General features: G+C 35.5%; 2 protein-coding genes and 2 pseudogenes across 4 annotated transcripts; 1 reads left to right on the forward strand and 3 right to left on the reverse strand.

Annotated features, from left to right (window-relative positions):
- Nucleotides 1-4374: 4374 nt before the first annotated feature.
- Nucleotides 4375-5938, reverse strand: LOC109124898 (protein WHAT'S THIS FACTOR 1 homolog, chloroplastic-like; annotated as a pseudogene). The gene has a single exon (XR_015566396.1). The product of XR_015566396.1 is annotated as a protein WHAT'S THIS FACTOR 1 homolog, chloroplastic-like (transcript).
- A 185-nt stretch (nt 5939-6123) lies between these two features.
- On the reverse strand, nt 6124-8141 carry LOC104715979 (uncharacterized protein At4g15545-like). Its single transcript, XM_010433339.2, has 9 exons — nt 7748-8141; nt 7583-7651; nt 7374-7436; nt 7218-7281; nt 7037-7105; nt 6768-6932; nt 6652-6691; nt 6475-6553; nt 6124-6385 (listed from the first exon to the last, which is right to left on the reverse strand). Exons 1-9 carry the CDS (start codon nt 8027-8029, stop codon nt 6290-6292), a joined length of 927 nt encoding a protein of 308 aa, XP_010431641.1. The 5' UTR covers nt 8030-8141; the 3' UTR covers nt 6124-6289.
- Nucleotides 8142-9024: 883 nt separating this feature from the next.
- Nucleotides 9025-9685, forward strand: LOC104715980 (auxin-responsive protein SAUR40 pseudogene; annotated as a pseudogene). Its single transcript, XR_015566397.1, has one exon. The product of XR_015566397.1 is annotated as an auxin-responsive protein SAUR40 pseudogene (transcript).
- Nucleotides 9686-10559: 874 nt separating this feature from the next.
- On the reverse strand, nt 10560-15273 carry LOC104714199 (nucleolar complex-associated protein 3). The gene is made up of 13 exons (XM_010431483.2): nt 14797-15273; nt 14440-14600; nt 14149-14342; nt 13661-13869; nt 13438-13540; nt 13175-13338; nt 12926-13064; nt 12520-12693; nt 12213-12349; nt 11671-12000; nt 11445-11584; nt 11256-11353; nt 10560-11176 (listed from the first exon to the last, which is right to left on the reverse strand). The coding sequence occupies exons 1-13, from the start codon at nt 14958-14960 to the stop codon at nt 10700-10702; spliced, it is 2490 nt and encodes an 829-aa protein (XP_010429785.1). The 5' UTR covers nt 14961-15273; the 3' UTR covers nt 10560-10699.
- Between the last annotated feature and the right edge of the window lie 780 nt (nt 15274-16053).

Here is a 16053-nt window from a genome sequence, read left to right on the forward strand (position 1 = left end):
GATATTATTTTTTATTTTACACCCATTTTTCTCCAATATTTCAGCTTTCGTGGGGTTGCTCTCTTTCTTTTTATATACATATATATTTTTTTTTATTTTACTTTTACATAAGGTTGAAATGATCGTTTCATTTTGAAATATTTGAGTGAAATCATAGTTTAGACGTGTTTTCACAAAGCAAATTAGAAATATTAGCTTAAGAAAATAAAGAATACTATTCAGTTCAAATGGCAAATCCAAATATTTTGTGCATAGAGATAAGTAAATGATAATTCAAGATAACTCCTTATTGAATAGTGAACAAATAGATTTGGAATATGTGTCATCAAACCGTAGAAACATAAATTGTCATGTGAATTCAATAATGCATACAACTATAATAACAAAGATACAAAGATTAAATAAAGGGAACATCATCTTTAGGAGTGCAACAAACACTAAACAAAACGATTTTATTCCCATATACACGTAAGTGGCAATATACATGATATGATGTAAAAGATAATAATAGATTACATCAAAAATGTCTTGGAGAATAATTAAAAGTAGAGAAATAGATGTGAGAGGAGGAGGGGTCATGATGGGGAACACCAAAACTTTATAGATTACCTTGTGAAAGGGGGCACTCATGAAATGGTCCAACCTCACTACCCTATTGATTTTGGTAGCTTTTACCTTTTTTTGTTCTGTGTCCTAAGAAAATAATTTTTAAATTTAATTTTGATTTGATTAATCATATTTGTTGTATCTTATTGTTGGGAAATTGGGTCCTACTTATCATTTTTCACCCCTAAGCCATCATTTCGATTTGACTACAAAAACCTATGAATAAATGAGCCCAAATGGGAACAAAAACATTTTGTCACCCTCTTTCTTTAACCTTTAACACGCTTGTCAAATGACGTGAATCGGAATCACAATCCCACAAATACTAAATGATAATTCAAATTTCAAAGTGTGGATTACCCCCAAACCAAATCCTTTAATCATATGACTTTTTTGTTTGTTTGTTAGAAAAAGAAAAAAACACATAACTATTTTTAGTGGCTGAAATTTCTGTAGCAAAGTCTAAAATTAGTGGTCACTATATTGTGTTCGTTTCCAATATATCTTTACAAGCTTCTTTTTTTACTTTTCATTGAACAAATTACAAAGGGATACAATTTAAAATGATACACAAAAAAAAAAAAAGAACTACGAGAGAATTTGTTTTTCCTTTTACGTGGGAATATCAGTGACCTACCATTAACCAAATGCCAAAGAAAAATGCTATTTCTCTTTTTTTTCCTCTTTTACGCCGAGTGGATTTGGTGTGAAGTCTTCTGAAAGTCACTGCAGAAAAAGCCACAAGAGATTTGTTTATTTCTCATCATTAGTACCATCCAATTCAAAAAGATGAATAATTTAAAGAGAGTTATAAAAAGAAACTATATACATGTAGTGTTAACAATCAGTCTTATCCCACTGAACAACAACACTGCAAAAGCTCATGTGAAAATTAGATTTAGACCTCAAAAAGAGTTTCACTTTCTTTTTTTCTTCCTCACAAGTCACAGCAATATGAATCATTATGATCACAATCGACCTGCACAGATGTTCCTCTTATTAGTTCTTGTGCAGAATAGATGTCAGATTCTATATATATTGTTATTATGTCATAACATAATTACTTGGAACTTGATTTTGATGATTCAAGAAGATATATATATATATATATATATATATATATAAAAGAGTAGTAATGTGGTTATAGAGGAGCATAGACCCATCTGAATACCTATAGAATATAGAAATATGATTGCTCTCTCTATCTCACACACACTTTGATATCCCCACAACTATTAACTGTTCATGGATACCTTTTTTTCTCTATTGAACAGAGAAAAGTGTATAAGAAAGTGTTTTGTAATAGTTCTTTCTTGTCTATATTAGGCACCCATACATCTATCCCAAAGTGTAAAAAAGAAATTAGATTTTAAAAGAAGAGAAAGAAAGCCAACTACCCAAATTATTTATGTAGTTTGGTTGGGGTTAGTGGGCAGATATCATATCCAAGATGGAATAGGTTTACATAAAGCATAATGTTATATTATCTATATATACATATGATATATAGTTTAATGTTAATGGTGTATACATGAAAGTCCTCTCTTTTCTCCATGTGGATAGTTATTAGGGAAATCAGATTGGACTATGTCAACTGGAATAAACAAGATATTTTGTTGGGAAAAGGTAACTAAAGTGCTGATGTGGGTATCAAGAAACAATACAAAAGATATGGGTATCAAAAGAAAAAAAAAAAAGAGAAATGGAGAGAAATCAAAAGTTTTGTACAATGTCTATGATTTACTTTTTGAAAATAGCAATGTCTAACAGTAAGAAGAAAAAAAAAAAGAACAGACATGCATGAGGAGCTTCAGGATGAAGATGGGCACCTTTATTCGTTTAATCAATACCAAGTAATGACCACAAAAGCAATATTTATTACTAACATAATCATGGAATTAGTTGGGATTATTAGATCAATTATGACAGATGCATTAAGGTGAGATCTAATACTACAACTATACATAGAAAGGAGTACATAGACATACTTGTGAAGAATGTACTTGGTTATTTTATTGATAACTGAATAAGATTGGAAATGCTGAAAACGATTTTTCAAAAGCAAAAGCAGAGAGAGAGAGAGAGAGAGATTTTATCAGATTGGACCAAACAACGAAGGGAAATAATATAAGAGAGATTTGCATGATGTGTTCTTCTGTCCAAAACAGTACACATATAATTCACAGAAAAATGGTTGGGACTGTAGGACCACTGTTACAATAATGGACCATAGAATTTTGTCCCCAAGAAATCAAAAACCTCCATACATTGAAAATGATACCCCTAAAGTTTTGATCTTTTATGTGTCAACTTGCTTATTATGCAATATGCATCATCATCCAAAAGTATCTAACTGGGGCTCCCCTTTGGTTTTTTTTTTTTTTTTTTGCCCAAATAAAAAGAAAATCCAACGTCTTTGTCTATGTACAGACAAGTTTCCCTGATCAATCAATAAAAACTGTGTCTTTCAGTATTTTACAAGAAGAAAATTCAAATATCAAAAGAGTGTGGTTATAAGTCTTTGTCAGTAGTTTTCTGTAACTGAATGCAACATCAGCGTATTGATTCCAATTCGTGGTTGATACGTCGAGATGTTAGCGGATGGATCCTCACGTTTGGTATGTGATTTGGCTTTGTCAAGGTAGAAAAGGAAAAGAGAACCAAAAAAAATTCAAAAATGGGGGGTGTTTAATTGATCTTGATGCTTCAATCAGCCTCAAGATCTTGTCTTTATGCTTTGAATTGTATACCCTTCATTTGGATGAGATGCCAAATGACAAGGACATGAATCCATTTACTTGTTAAAGTTTTAAGAAAGAATAAATTTTATAGAGAATCTGACTTTGGATTTTCTTTTGTGCCAATAGGTGTCTTTTTTGATGGATTTCAAATTGATAGATTTCGACTATATATAGGTTGGTTAACATGTTCAAACAAGACACGGAACCTCACTGAGAACAAAAGCAGACAAGTAACTACGCAGTTTATCACGAGAAACCAAATGTCTAACAGTCGTTTATCCAACAAAGCAAAGCAAAGCAAAATTGATGTATCAGCAGCCTATTACCATTCAACAGTACACCATGAAAAAGAGAGTCTTGTTGTTTATTTCCAAAAACAATTTTAGAAAATGATGGCTTTCAACGTAGAGAAACAAAAACGGGGCCAGCAGAAAAGAACGAGACAGGACTTGGTTGTTATAATGCACTGTCTATTTTACCATAAAACTGTAAAATGGAAATAAAGAGGCTACTAATAATGAAAACACTGACCTTTTGTTTTTGAACATGAATGCACTCAGGACTAAAATGGGAGGGGGATTGTGGAGTGCGACTTAATTGTCTTTCCCTTTGGCTCTTTTCCCATGATGCCTTCACAAGTCACATGAGTCCTGGACCCCCTTTCCCTGCATTCAAATAAATGTTCCGTCGTGTGTAAACACGAAGAAGATTCCGTTATCGTTTTCTTCCAGAAAACCATCAAGAGAGTCGTGTACAGAGAGAAAAAAACAAGTGTATTTATATAATACTACCTGCATCCACAACCTCCACATGGACAAGATAGTTCACATCACATTCACAGTACATGGTCAATAAGCCAGTCACATCTCCCATGGTACCATATCAGACGCTGTGACACGTTCTGGCTTTCATCAAGTTAGCATCCTCAATCAACAGATACTATTTACACTTCTGTTTGTTGGTGAAAAAGTTAATAACTTAACAAGTACGTTTCTTTTCTTCACATGAGAAGACAATGATGACTCTATGAAGAAATGATACGGTAAAATGCTTATAAGGTTTCAGGCCCTATAAACTGAATCTTATTTGCTGGAACATAATCAATGGGTAATAAGCCTTGGTGGTATACATCTCGGGCTTTTAGTATAAAATTAGATTGAAGACTGCAACTCATGAGATAGGATTGGCTTCTCTCCGACCACAGAGTGCAACAAATCTATCATGGAACAACATCAACGGGCATTTCTCGATCAAATTAGAACCAGCATAAGCTTCTTTGAGAAATACTGTACCCCTTGCTCCTTTGTTAGTAATGTAGAAGATCCCTTGATGCTTTATCAAGCAAAGTATTAGTCTTGATGGAAGCAAATACTCAGAGTGAAATGCATCCAATTGTGCGCACGTCACTCTCTTCTCCATTGTTAAACTGAGCAGTTCATGAAGCACAGCTACAACACGTTTCCTAGCTTTAGGATCTGCAGCATCAAATCTCCTCGCATTAAGATACGGAGATGGAAACTCCATTTTCTGCCACTTCTCAAATTCCTCTAAATAACTAGCGTTAGGTCTAAAACCAGGAGGAAAAGAAACCTTAAACGCATTTCGCCCCAAGAAGTTCCCATCTTTGGTGATCCTGACCTTCTTTCCTCTGTCCCCAATTGGCTCGGGGACTCCTTCACGGAGTAACCTATCCTCACGTGCAGTGATCGCCAGTGAAGAATCCCAATTCTCTAAAACAAGATTAACTTTACCATTGATAACCTTCAAAGAGAAGATTTCAGGGTACTTAGGGATCAATGTAGTCTTGAAATCTTGAGGCAAACCCATTGCAGGCTGAATAAACTCAACCTTCTCCAAAGGAACTCTACAATCCACAGACATCATCAACAACTTCCTAAGATTCTTAACCAGAATACGTTCCATTGACTCTGTAGCTTCCCCTTCCTCAGTTGCAATGTTTTTAGCTTTCTCAGTCAGGGTAACAAAAGGAGGTTCTCTGTTTCCACCTCCAACATAAAAGATGGAAGGGTACTTCTCAATGGCGGCCATTAAGTTCCACTTGTGAACAAAGCCAACATGCTTCTCAAGATCCCTAAGAAGAAGGCTTCCATGTTTCTGCGACTGAATGATGGATTTCAGTTGAAGTATCAGAGTTGGTTTCTTCTTCAAGTCTATTGCTTTATCAAGCTCATCAACTCTATGATACACTTTCTTCTTTGGTCTCCATCCTCCTCCTCCTCCTCCTCCACCCGACTTGTGTCTCACCTGAAACAATACCAAGTTTTCACTTTCTTCACACATACTCGTTCTCCGGAACTGAATCAGACCGGATGAGATGGAACTTCTTCTTCTGTACAAAAACGGCTTAGACATTTTATCGAACACCTTATGTGCACACAATCCCCAACGGCCCAACCAAGTACAGTACAACACTTGTAGTTCTATAACTTGGCAGATAAAATATTACACACCAAAACAATTAAACTAAGAACAAACTCTTTCCAGAAAGAGTAGTAAGCACAGAGATTTCCCCGTAAAATATTCCTCCGATACAAAAATTTGCCAGCTTAATTCGTCGTAGGGCGAGAGGGAAAGTGAAAAGAATCTACCGGGCCTCAACGGGTTATTATATAACTCGGCCCATTAGCCCATATGTATAATTAGCTTCTTTTCTTTTTCGGTGTCTTCAAACTTCTAAAACCAAATATATAATTAGCATACTCTGTTTTTATAAATGTTGGCCCATTAGCCCATATATATAATTAGCCAAAATGAATTAAAGTCAGAAAAGTTGGCTTTCTTTATAAATTGTAAAAGTTATCTTTTGACATAACATTCTCTAAATTGAGAAATCAAACTGCTAGTGCTACAAAACCCACACATCTTAGGTGATGTAACTCAATAGCTGAAATATATAATCCTTTGTCGTTTTCTCGGTCTATCTAACTTTTGTTGTTGTTGTTGAGAAGTCGTTGCAAAGACATGTATAGATCTTTGTTCTCTGTCCCAAATATCTCATCCGCTTTCCTCAGGGTTTCCTAAGTAGCAATTGCGGAACATATTTAAAATCTATGTGAAGCATTTATATATACTTGCAAATCAAGAATTTAAAACCACTTTTGTTTACCTCTCGGGTTTGCCTCTGAGCATTCAGTTCTTTGATGGTAGCCAAAAAGGCTTTAAATTGTTCATATGATAATCGGCTTCTGCATGATGATGAACGGAGAATGAAATATTTTGTTTCCTAGTTTAATGCTAAACGTACTGAACCCAAGGGGAAAAAATATAAGATAAAGAGGCAAACCTGACTTGACGGAAAAACTCCTTGCCATCGATACGAGGAGCTGTGTAAGTTTATGCATAATCCATCAGAGAAAGTAAACAGATGAGTACGTAGCCCTATGAATTGAACCTACTAACCTTGAAGTGGGAGGCCACGAGGAGGAGAATTTGCAGCTGATGATCGTTGGCTTGATGTTGAGGGGTACCAACCAGAAGTTCTTGCCTTGGGAGATCCTACAGTAGAATTAGTTTGTGGAGTGAGCCAGGGAGAAACAGAGAATTTTGGTCCTGTGTAAATGGGAACTGCTAACAAGTAAACAAAAAAAAAAAAGTGATCAGCATTAATATAATTTGAGTAAAGTCATATCTATTCTGAACTGGAAATTGCATCCATAATCCAAAATTACCTTCCTCAACCGGATGATGAGTCTTGTCCACGGATTCATTGTAAGAATGGTGGAACCTTGTCCTTTGGTCTGCTTTGAAGAGAATATAGCAAAGTACAGATCAGTGAGATATTTTCAGTGCCAAACAAACAAGTAAACTCATTCACTGTGTGCAATAAGAATCCCACTGGCATCTTAATACCTTTGTCTGGATAAGACACAGGAACCGACTGGTCATATGTCTTGATATCAACAGAATCTGTTTGCTGTACATAAAAAAAAAACGGAGAAGGCGAAATTACAGAAGAATAACGAATGTTTAGTACTGACAAAATTGGTGAAACCAATATATCTTTACCGGAGGAGCAATCTCATCATCATTACTTAGGGATTGAACCAGTTTCCTCTTGAAGGTCTCGAACTGATGGTAAAGAAAAACACAAGGATTACTTGTTTCTTCCTCAAGACTCAAGAGTGTATGCATGCCGCAACTTTGGTGACACAGAGATGCACAAAACCAACAATATAAAAAGAACAGTTAAGTAGTATTATTAGCTTATTCGTCACCTTAGCCATTTCACGATTCAGATTCGTTACAGTGGTTACAAGCGAATCGCGTTCCTTTGTCAGATTCATCTTCATCTCAGAAAATATAAATTAAGAACGTTATATTAGAAATCAAATCCATAAGAGTGAAAGAAAAAAATGGGATTAAGAACATGTGTATCTCACATTATCATGGAGGACAATCTCCAACCTTGAATCAGCTTCTCGGAAATCTCTCTCGTAACGATAAGCCTTACTCTCGAGCTCGTGCGTACACATCTCCATCTCCTGGAGTTTCTGCCTCAGTTCGACCACCTCAGCTTCCAAAGTATACACCGTAGAGGCGATCGCCATGGACGTGATCTTCTTCGCGAGTTTCAGCTGCTCGAAAGGATCCGTTGGGATTACCGATAGAATCTCATCGGAAAGCTCTAAATCCGATCTGACTACACCGGAGAGTCCTGACATATTCTTCACGACAGTGTGACTCTTACGTTTTCTGAGGTTGCAGAGGAATCGAAGAGTTTATCTTAAATCTGATGATTCGTATCCTTCTTCTAGATTTTGACCGCAAGCTCTGTTTCTTTTCTCTCCGACTCTTTTTTAAAAAATTACCTTTTCCCTCCTAAAAGAGTCAAAGATGAATATTAATTCTGTATTTAACTATTTAGTTACTCTTTTATAAAAAAAAAAACTAGTCAAAGATGAAGATTCATTCCCAAAATAGAATATACATAATGTTGGGGTACCAAAATGTCCAAAACAAAACATTTTTATATATATTGCCAAAACTGATGATATATTGATATTGCAAGTAAATCCCCTTTTTTTTAATTTTTTGACTAACACTAAATGGTAAATAGTTTATCAATAACTAACACTTGCAGAATGATGCCAGTGCTGTAGTGCATGTATACACATTGAAACCAACATTGGCATAACTGACCGAATACAAAATACATATACATCTATTTCAAATTTTGTTTTCTTTTGTTAGTTTTTTTCTACTTATTTTATTTTTTCTTTATTTTATTTATCAACCGAAATAACGAATAAACCAAAGATAAAATAAAAATAAACCGAGAAATTGCGTATACATGGCAAAGAAAAGACAGATTAGTAAATACAAAGCTGTTTTTTAAATCCGTTTTTCTCCGTTTCATTTCATCATACAAAGAAATCTATTAAATAAAATTTATATAGCTAAAACTCTTATATTTGGCAATCCAAATTTAAAGTTGTTAACAAATATTCTATTTTGTAATTTGACCAAATTGAATGTTAAATGTTTGGAAAATCAACCCAAATTTAGAGAATTTCTCATTTTGCATGATCAACACAATAGGTAGTTTATCAAATAGTTTAATTTACCATGACTCATCATTTTAACAAATATTACTTCATATATGAAAATAAATCATATACCATTTGTTTCTTCTCAATGTATACATCCCCTCCGATAACATTACTATACTCTCTGCTCTCTCTCTCTTCCCTTATTATATATACATATATCGCACACTTCTCCGTCCCTCTCTCTCTCTCTCTATCTTTCTCTCTCGTGTGTTGTGTCTATAGAATCAAAGAAGATGAAGCCTCTGATTTGCCGTCTCTCGAGAATCGCCGACTCATCATCCTGCAACCGAGCTCGCAGCGGCGAATTCCACCATCCGAAGTCCGTTTTCTTGGTGAAGCGAGCAACCGTGGACTCGAGTGTTCCATCCGGCCACGTACCCGTGAACGTTGGCGAAGAGAAGGAGCGGTTCGTGGTGAGTGCGGAGCTGCTGAACCACCCTGTTTTCGTGGGATTGTTGAACCGATCAGCTCAGGAATACGGATACGCGCAGAAAGGTGTTCTTCATATTCCTTGTAACGTTTTCGTGTTCGAGCAAGTTGTGGAGTCTCTCCGGTCTGGTGTGGTTGATGATACATCGGAGCTCATTGCATCGTTGTGCGGTGAAGATTTATGCACAGAAACAGAGTAGTAGACATGTCTCTGTGTTCTGTTTTTTTTTTTTTTTTTTTTTATTTATAATTTGTTCTTCGATCTTCTCTTCTTTTTTATTTGACTGATCGGAGAATATTTTCTTGTTGATTTTGAGAATGTGAATTGTTTTTTTTTTTCTCTTTTCGATTTTATCTCCAATTTATCTATTTTAATAATAATAAAATTAAAAAAAACTATTTTAATAATGTAAAAAAACAAAAAATAAGTAACAAAATGCATATTATTTTTCATGTACCGTACGGATCATTCATCATCAAGACATCAACTATATAATAATTATTTTATAATCATTTTGAATATTCAAGTCAATGAATTAACTGATAAAATCGTTGTTGAGAAATCATATCGTCCCAACACCTAACATTTTAATTATTAAATTGGTCAAACAATGTGAGTCTTGCGTGGATAATCCACTATGAAGATTACAACATTCTTTATACAAAATATACATTGCTTACTAGAATTCTATATGATATAACTAATTGAGAAAACAGTGAAATTTGCCCACACAAAAGAAAACTTATATTTTAAAGTAGCAGCTATCTTGTACATATAATAACGAATGACGACTAGAAGAATGTATAAAAAAAAATTGGTCTCGAACAAACAAAATGTCACACATGGCCCCATTGGCTCGTATCTTCACTGTACCGTTTGTACGGCTGGACTCGTTGTGGGGAACAATTTGCTGTACACAGCTTACAACATATATTAGCTGAAAAATCTCCAATTCTATTTTTATATAAACAAATTTAATTGGAATACACAGTTTGTGGCGAACTGTGAGTGGATAAGAGGATGATCTTGCGTATCTTTCGATACTAATTGCCACATGTAGGACTATGTTCTTTTGTTTAACTGATTCGAATTTTAAACGACGTTGGTACGACTTACTAAGAGTTTGTTCGAATGAATAAACCTGAAATAAACGAGAGAACATCCTCAAATATTCGAAGTTTTCACGATTATAAATTAATACAACAAGGTGGATTTGAAGATAAATAATTCTTTCTGTTGACAAAATTGCCACTCCAACAAAAGTGTACTCAAAATTAGATTTAACAATGAAACTGATGCGTTTTAGACTTAAGCAATGTATGTATATAAAAGTTGAAAAGGAGGCGGAGAGATCAAAAAGCTTTCTTTTTGGGTTTAAGGTTTTTAAGTTTCTTCTTCACCACGTTACTCTGTTTCTTCAATGGTCTTTTCTTTTCTGACTGCGACGCCTCCATTCTAACTCTCTCGTCTTCTTTTATATCTTGAAGAATCGAAAAGTTCTCTTTCAGTTTCTTGCTGAGCTTTTCCATGTCCATTTCCGGAACATCCTTAGCTTCTTCAGTCAAACTATCTCGTTTCCGTTTGTTGTTCAGTTTTCGAGACTCGTTCTTGGGCTCAAACGAGTCCTTTACAAGAGAAAAATCTGCAAAAGCCTGTTGTGGAGTCACTGCAGAAAGAAAAGTTTGGCTTTGAGAAGTGTTCATGTCGGAGATTGTTGCCGCCATTGTTGAGATCGCCGGATGATAATGTTTGCTCAAGAGACTCAGTTCCCAAAGCACTGTTGCTAGAGCCCCGCTTAGGTTAGGATCTGTTGCATATGGTTGGTATTTCTGCAATCCAGATTTCGCTAACCAATGAGTTATATTCCCAATTTCAATCTGTAAAAGAGGGTAAAAATTCGTGACTTACTGCGATTGAACCAGAAACAGAGCCGCCTCCAGCATCGTTCTCAAGAAGGTTTCTGCATTTCACATTCTTCTGAAGTAGAATTTTCAAGGTGACAAGCGCTGTAGGAGAACAAAGATTGTAGAATGAGAGATCATATTTGAACTAAGGACATGTGATGTGTAATTCAAGGAGTTTTGTAACGTTTATTACCAGACATAGACTCGGCACATCCAAAGCAAAGCGCGAATGTGGCTAAACGTTTCACAAACGCGGCTGCTTTTTGCATGTCTTGATGTCTGTCGTCACACAACATTATCTTCAGAGACTCAGCCAACACTACACCTGAATCCCTGTTTAACATCACAAAGTGTGTTATAGGCTAAACTGAATTCAGCTTATGTCGTTATAACAAAAGAGGAAAAAAGTTATAACAAACCTTCCAGGACGGTACTCGAGAATGAGGTTGTAGAGCTGGACAAAGAAGTCTTGCAAGTCAACATTCAAGGCATTTAAGTTGCTCCTCATCACTTTGAAGGCGACAAGACAACACCTAAGGCGTTCAGATACAGTCAATAGTCTTGCGTTTTTCTGCTTTGAGTTGTTCGAGACACTACTGCTAGAAGCAAGCTTCTTCAGATAGTTCATGAGATCCCCAATGTAGTCCAAGTCCAATCGTTGGGTGAATTTTGCCAACCCATCCAAGCATGGAGCAAGCAAAGGGTGTGCTCCAAAGGCTCCCGGATTTGAAATTGGGTTTTCTTCTGAGCTGCAATTAGTCAAAATGATGTCTTTAAAAAGGAACTTAAAATAACATTGACACAGCCATAAAACCAATTAAATAGGTATTTGTGACTGTGAAGCCAAAATAGTTCTACTGATATTCTTTGGAATTTGATTAGAACATAAGCGTTATTTAGATCCTTTTCTGAACAACTGGAAAACACAATTTTAATTAGCTTTAACAATCAATGAAAATACCTTTCGCCAGTTGTATACATTGCGTTTCTCAGGACACGGAAATAAGTCTCAAAAACAGCAGAAAGTGTCTCTGTCTGCATCTTTCGCCGCTCCTTAGCATCTGGTTCATAGGTAACTCCTTTGTAATCAGCACTAACCTAAGAACAAGTCATCAAGAAATTTCAATTCATATAGCAAACGAATAGCACAAACGGAACTAGTGTTAGATGTTATGGTCATATTATAGTTGTCAATGCAATGGAAAGCAAAGATTAAAACATCAACTTTCCCACCAACAAATCTATTGCATAGAAGAAAAGTAAATTACTTCGTCTCTGAGATTAGACATCATATCTTTCTTCGATTTCTTCCTCTCATTTTCCTCCACTTGATTTTGCTCCTCCTGGTTTTTTCTTTTATTATTTTTCTTATATTTCTTATTATGCTCTTCCTCTTTGTTAGGCTTTCCAATATCCTCGTCAAAGCGAATGGACATGAACACCTAAGGACAGATATAAAAATGGAAGCAAGGGTAAATGACAACAAACCCAAAGAGATAAGAAATATAACCAGATTGTTACTGAGTTATTAGGCGCCTTGTATCAGTCATACAAAATGATTCAAATGAAATCTGAACTATGTGATCTAGTTTTTCCATCAGGAGCAATTCTAACACTTTAACTTAGTGATGTGGTGCAGAAAAGTATGGTTCTTAGAATGTTGCCAGTCAATACCTCGATAGCATTAGGATGAAGTTGGCAGTTGTGAGCTTTGACTTGAGCAGCAATCAAACGTACAGCCTGCACGGTCAGCTCACCACCATGTTTCCCTTCATTTGAGAAAAGAGACCTGACAGTAGAGCAGCAGAGTCTCCTGCATACACAAACAGGTGCAACAAATGTATTAGATAGGAACGAAATGGATGCTGTTGCAGTACAATGAAATGACTAATCACTCCGAAAAAGGGTTAACATAACCAGGACCTTACGACTTCATCTGGGGAGCTGATATTTCCGACAACAGCAGTTAACAGGTTATCACGGTAGTTGAAGTTAGGAACTGCCTCAAGCAATGTACACATGCACCGAGTTGCAATTTGGTTATATACTGGCAGTTTTTCTAATATAATTAACTTCTGCAGGTATGACTGTCAAAGGACATCAGCAGAAAAGGAAAACGTATTACAAAATTATACTCAAAATTATACTCAGAGAAATTAAGAGTCAACTATAACTGAGATGCACACCTTGTACGCTTTTAATAAAGTCGACTCGTAGAACCGGGTTTTCTTCACTTCCTTTGAGACCTTCATCTCGAGCTCCTTTTCTGTAGGAAGTCTAATCCGATAGCTGGCACCACACGAAAATAAGAAGAGCTAAATACCAACATGACTAGGAGGAGGGAGAATGAAGAGAATGTTTAGCAACTAAAATGAGGAATAAATGTACATAGAGGATTGATAAAATTACCCAGGAATAATATCTTTAAATACAGCCAAGAGAGATAACAAGCCAAGTTTCACAATCTTCGTATTCTTATCCTTGCAGAAATCTAACATTTCCTTTAAAGATTTTATGTTTGCCTCTGGATCGGAAAGTAGCAGCATTCCCAATTCCGCGAGTCTATTTTGTTTATTTTCAATTGTCTCTTCAGCAGATAGTTCTTCTTTCACTTCTGCCTGATGAAGGAAGAAAATCACTCACACATTAAAAAAATGAATGAATATAGAAAACACTTCAGAGAACAGAATACCACATTTCCAGATGAATTAGTTTTTCATAATATGAATTTAAGTTTTCTGTAGATAGAAAGTTAATAGCACAATCAAGATGCTGAAAGCTATCAAAAAATGATGCTCAGTGAAAAATCATGTCAAAGATTGAATATTGAACCTTTTTTAGCAACTTATAAAATGAAGAAGAAGAAAAAAACAGAGAAACTCAAAAACAGGCATTACCAGAACAGCGGCTTGGGGAGTTTCTTCCTCTTGTACAATCTCATCAGGCAATTCCTTGTCTTGTTTCTTTGCCTCCTTTTTACTCTTTTTAGCTTTTGCTCTCCGTTGAGATTTGTTCAGAATATTTTCATCTTCAAGAATATCCGCCTCTGCTTCATCTGTATTGGCTTCAGCTAGTTTTGACTTCTTTGCCTCTGAACCATATCAATATACAAAACAGAGATACCATCATCAAGATTGACCCATTAAACAAAGGAAAAAAAAAAAAGATAGGTTGCTTTCGTTTATAACCTGTTCTATATTGGAGTTTTCCATCTAAAGTCTTGATAGGGAGAACATCAACAGGATCAACAAGAATCTCGCCATTCCCTTTCTCTTCCTGATGTGTCTTCTTCTTTAATCGTTCTTCTTCGTACTTATCCTCCACTGTCTTAACTCTACCACCACATTGCCTACCATAACAAGATATCATCAACACAAACTATTTCATCAGATAGATAAATCTTAGATTGAGAAATCTATTAGCTAAGTCAGAGTGTGAGCAATCAATAAACCACTAACACAGAAGGAATCCGAAGTTGGACTCACACACTAATACAAACAAAATTCAATCCTAATATAAAGCAAAAAAAAACGTCGTGAACGCACTTATCGATAGCGGCGGTGTCAATTCGAGAAACGAATCGAGCGTAGTCAGTGTTCTCTTCGACGTATTTCAAATCCTCGTCGGAAAACTCGATATCCTCGTCGGGTACATCCGGAGGAAGCTGAGGTGGAGGTATAACCTTCTGTTTACGCCTACTTTTTCCCATTATCCCACCGCTCAGAGGAAGCAACAGAGAATAAAAATGATAACTGCCTCTGCACAGAATCGAAGTACCTAAAATTAGGGTTTAGGGTTTTTGTGAAGACAATAGAAAAATAATTTTTTTTTGGAAGCGAAAAAAAAACGTCCTCGATAATGGGCTTAGGCCTGTTTAGGAAAAAGCTAAGTTTATATGGGCCTCAAGAAGATCTTCTCTGTAGAATATTTCAAAACGATGTCGTATTGGGGGAAAAAAAAGAGCATGGATAAATAGTGTGGACTGAGTGACCCAAATATTAAATAGTGAATTTTGTTCACATATTTCGGGTATTGACGTAGGAATATAGTCATATACACTGCAGTCATATGAAGAAACTATGAAAAAATTAATAAATTACATGCGATATTGTTTTTTTCTCTGCTTCTAAGTTTTAGTTTTTGGGGTTTTCCATGAAAAGCACAGGGATGACCGGATGAGAAACAATATGCCAAAAATCAATTAATAGTGAGAAGGCAAATAAGTCGACACGTTGAATATAAATGGTTTTCGTAAAGGAAATGACCAAAGTTCATAAATGTAGCGCAAGAGAGCATTAATTGCAATTTATTAGATGTCACGATCCCCCCATTAATTATATTTCGTTTCTATTAGGGGGATGATGGCTTTCCCATTTTCTCTTCTTCTTTCTATTTTCTTCTTTCTCATTTTCCTATCCATAGAGCCAATATTCATTCTAACCCCCCCAAAACAAAAAAAAAAAAAAAATTGGACATGAAACTATTTCCCCAGTGAAGAAGAAGAGGACACCTATATATTTAATATAACTAACTATAAAGTATACCTAATTTCGTAATGGTAGAGGTACGAAAAGAATACGCTAGATTTTAGTTTATGGATAAAGACGAACAAATATCAAGCCATATACTATTACTATGTATTATATTATGTGTAGATGCAATGCAACACACACACACACAATGTTAAATGCCAAAAAAACGATACTACCTACGAAATATTATTATTTCTGGTCCCATCAATATTCAATAGTATAAATTAATTCTATCATAAATCTAACTCATCTACTCGTCGGCTGTAGTAT

Source organism: Camelina sativa, chromosome 9 (assembly GCF_030686135.1).
Source record: "Camelina sativa cultivar CO46 ecotype springtype chromosome 9, ASM3068613v1".
NCBI classification, from domain to species: domain Eukaryota; kingdom Viridiplantae; phylum Streptophyta; class Magnoliopsida; order Brassicales; family Brassicaceae; genus Camelina; species Camelina sativa.

Bases quoted from the DNA above. Each gene is read 5' to 3' on its own strand.
- LOC104715979 (XM_010433339.2), bottom strand. From the start codon at position 8,029: ATGTCAGGACTCTCCGGTGTAGTCAGATCGGATTTAGAGCTTTCCGAT. The intron at 6,933-7,036 runs GTAATTTTGGAT...ACTTGTTAGCAG, and splicing joins TCATCATCCGGTTGAGGAAG to TTCCCATTTACACAGGACCA. The intron at 6,692-6,767 runs GTTAGTAGGTTC...AAACTTACACAG, and splicing joins TCGTGGCCTCCCACTTCAAG to CTCCTCGTATCGATGGCAAG.
- LOC104714199 (XM_010431483.2), bottom strand. From the start codon at position 14,960: ATGGGAAAAAGTAGGCGTAAACAGAAGGTTATACCTCCACCTCAGCTT. The intron at 13,870-14,148 runs GTAATGCCTGTT...TTCCTTCATCAG, and splicing joins CTCCCCAAGCCGCTGTTCTG to GCAGAAGTGAAAGAAGAACT. The intron at 12,350-12,519 runs GTAATTTACTTT...ACTTGTTCTTAG, and splicing joins TGTCTAATCTCAGAGACGAA to GTTAGTGCTGATTACAAAGG.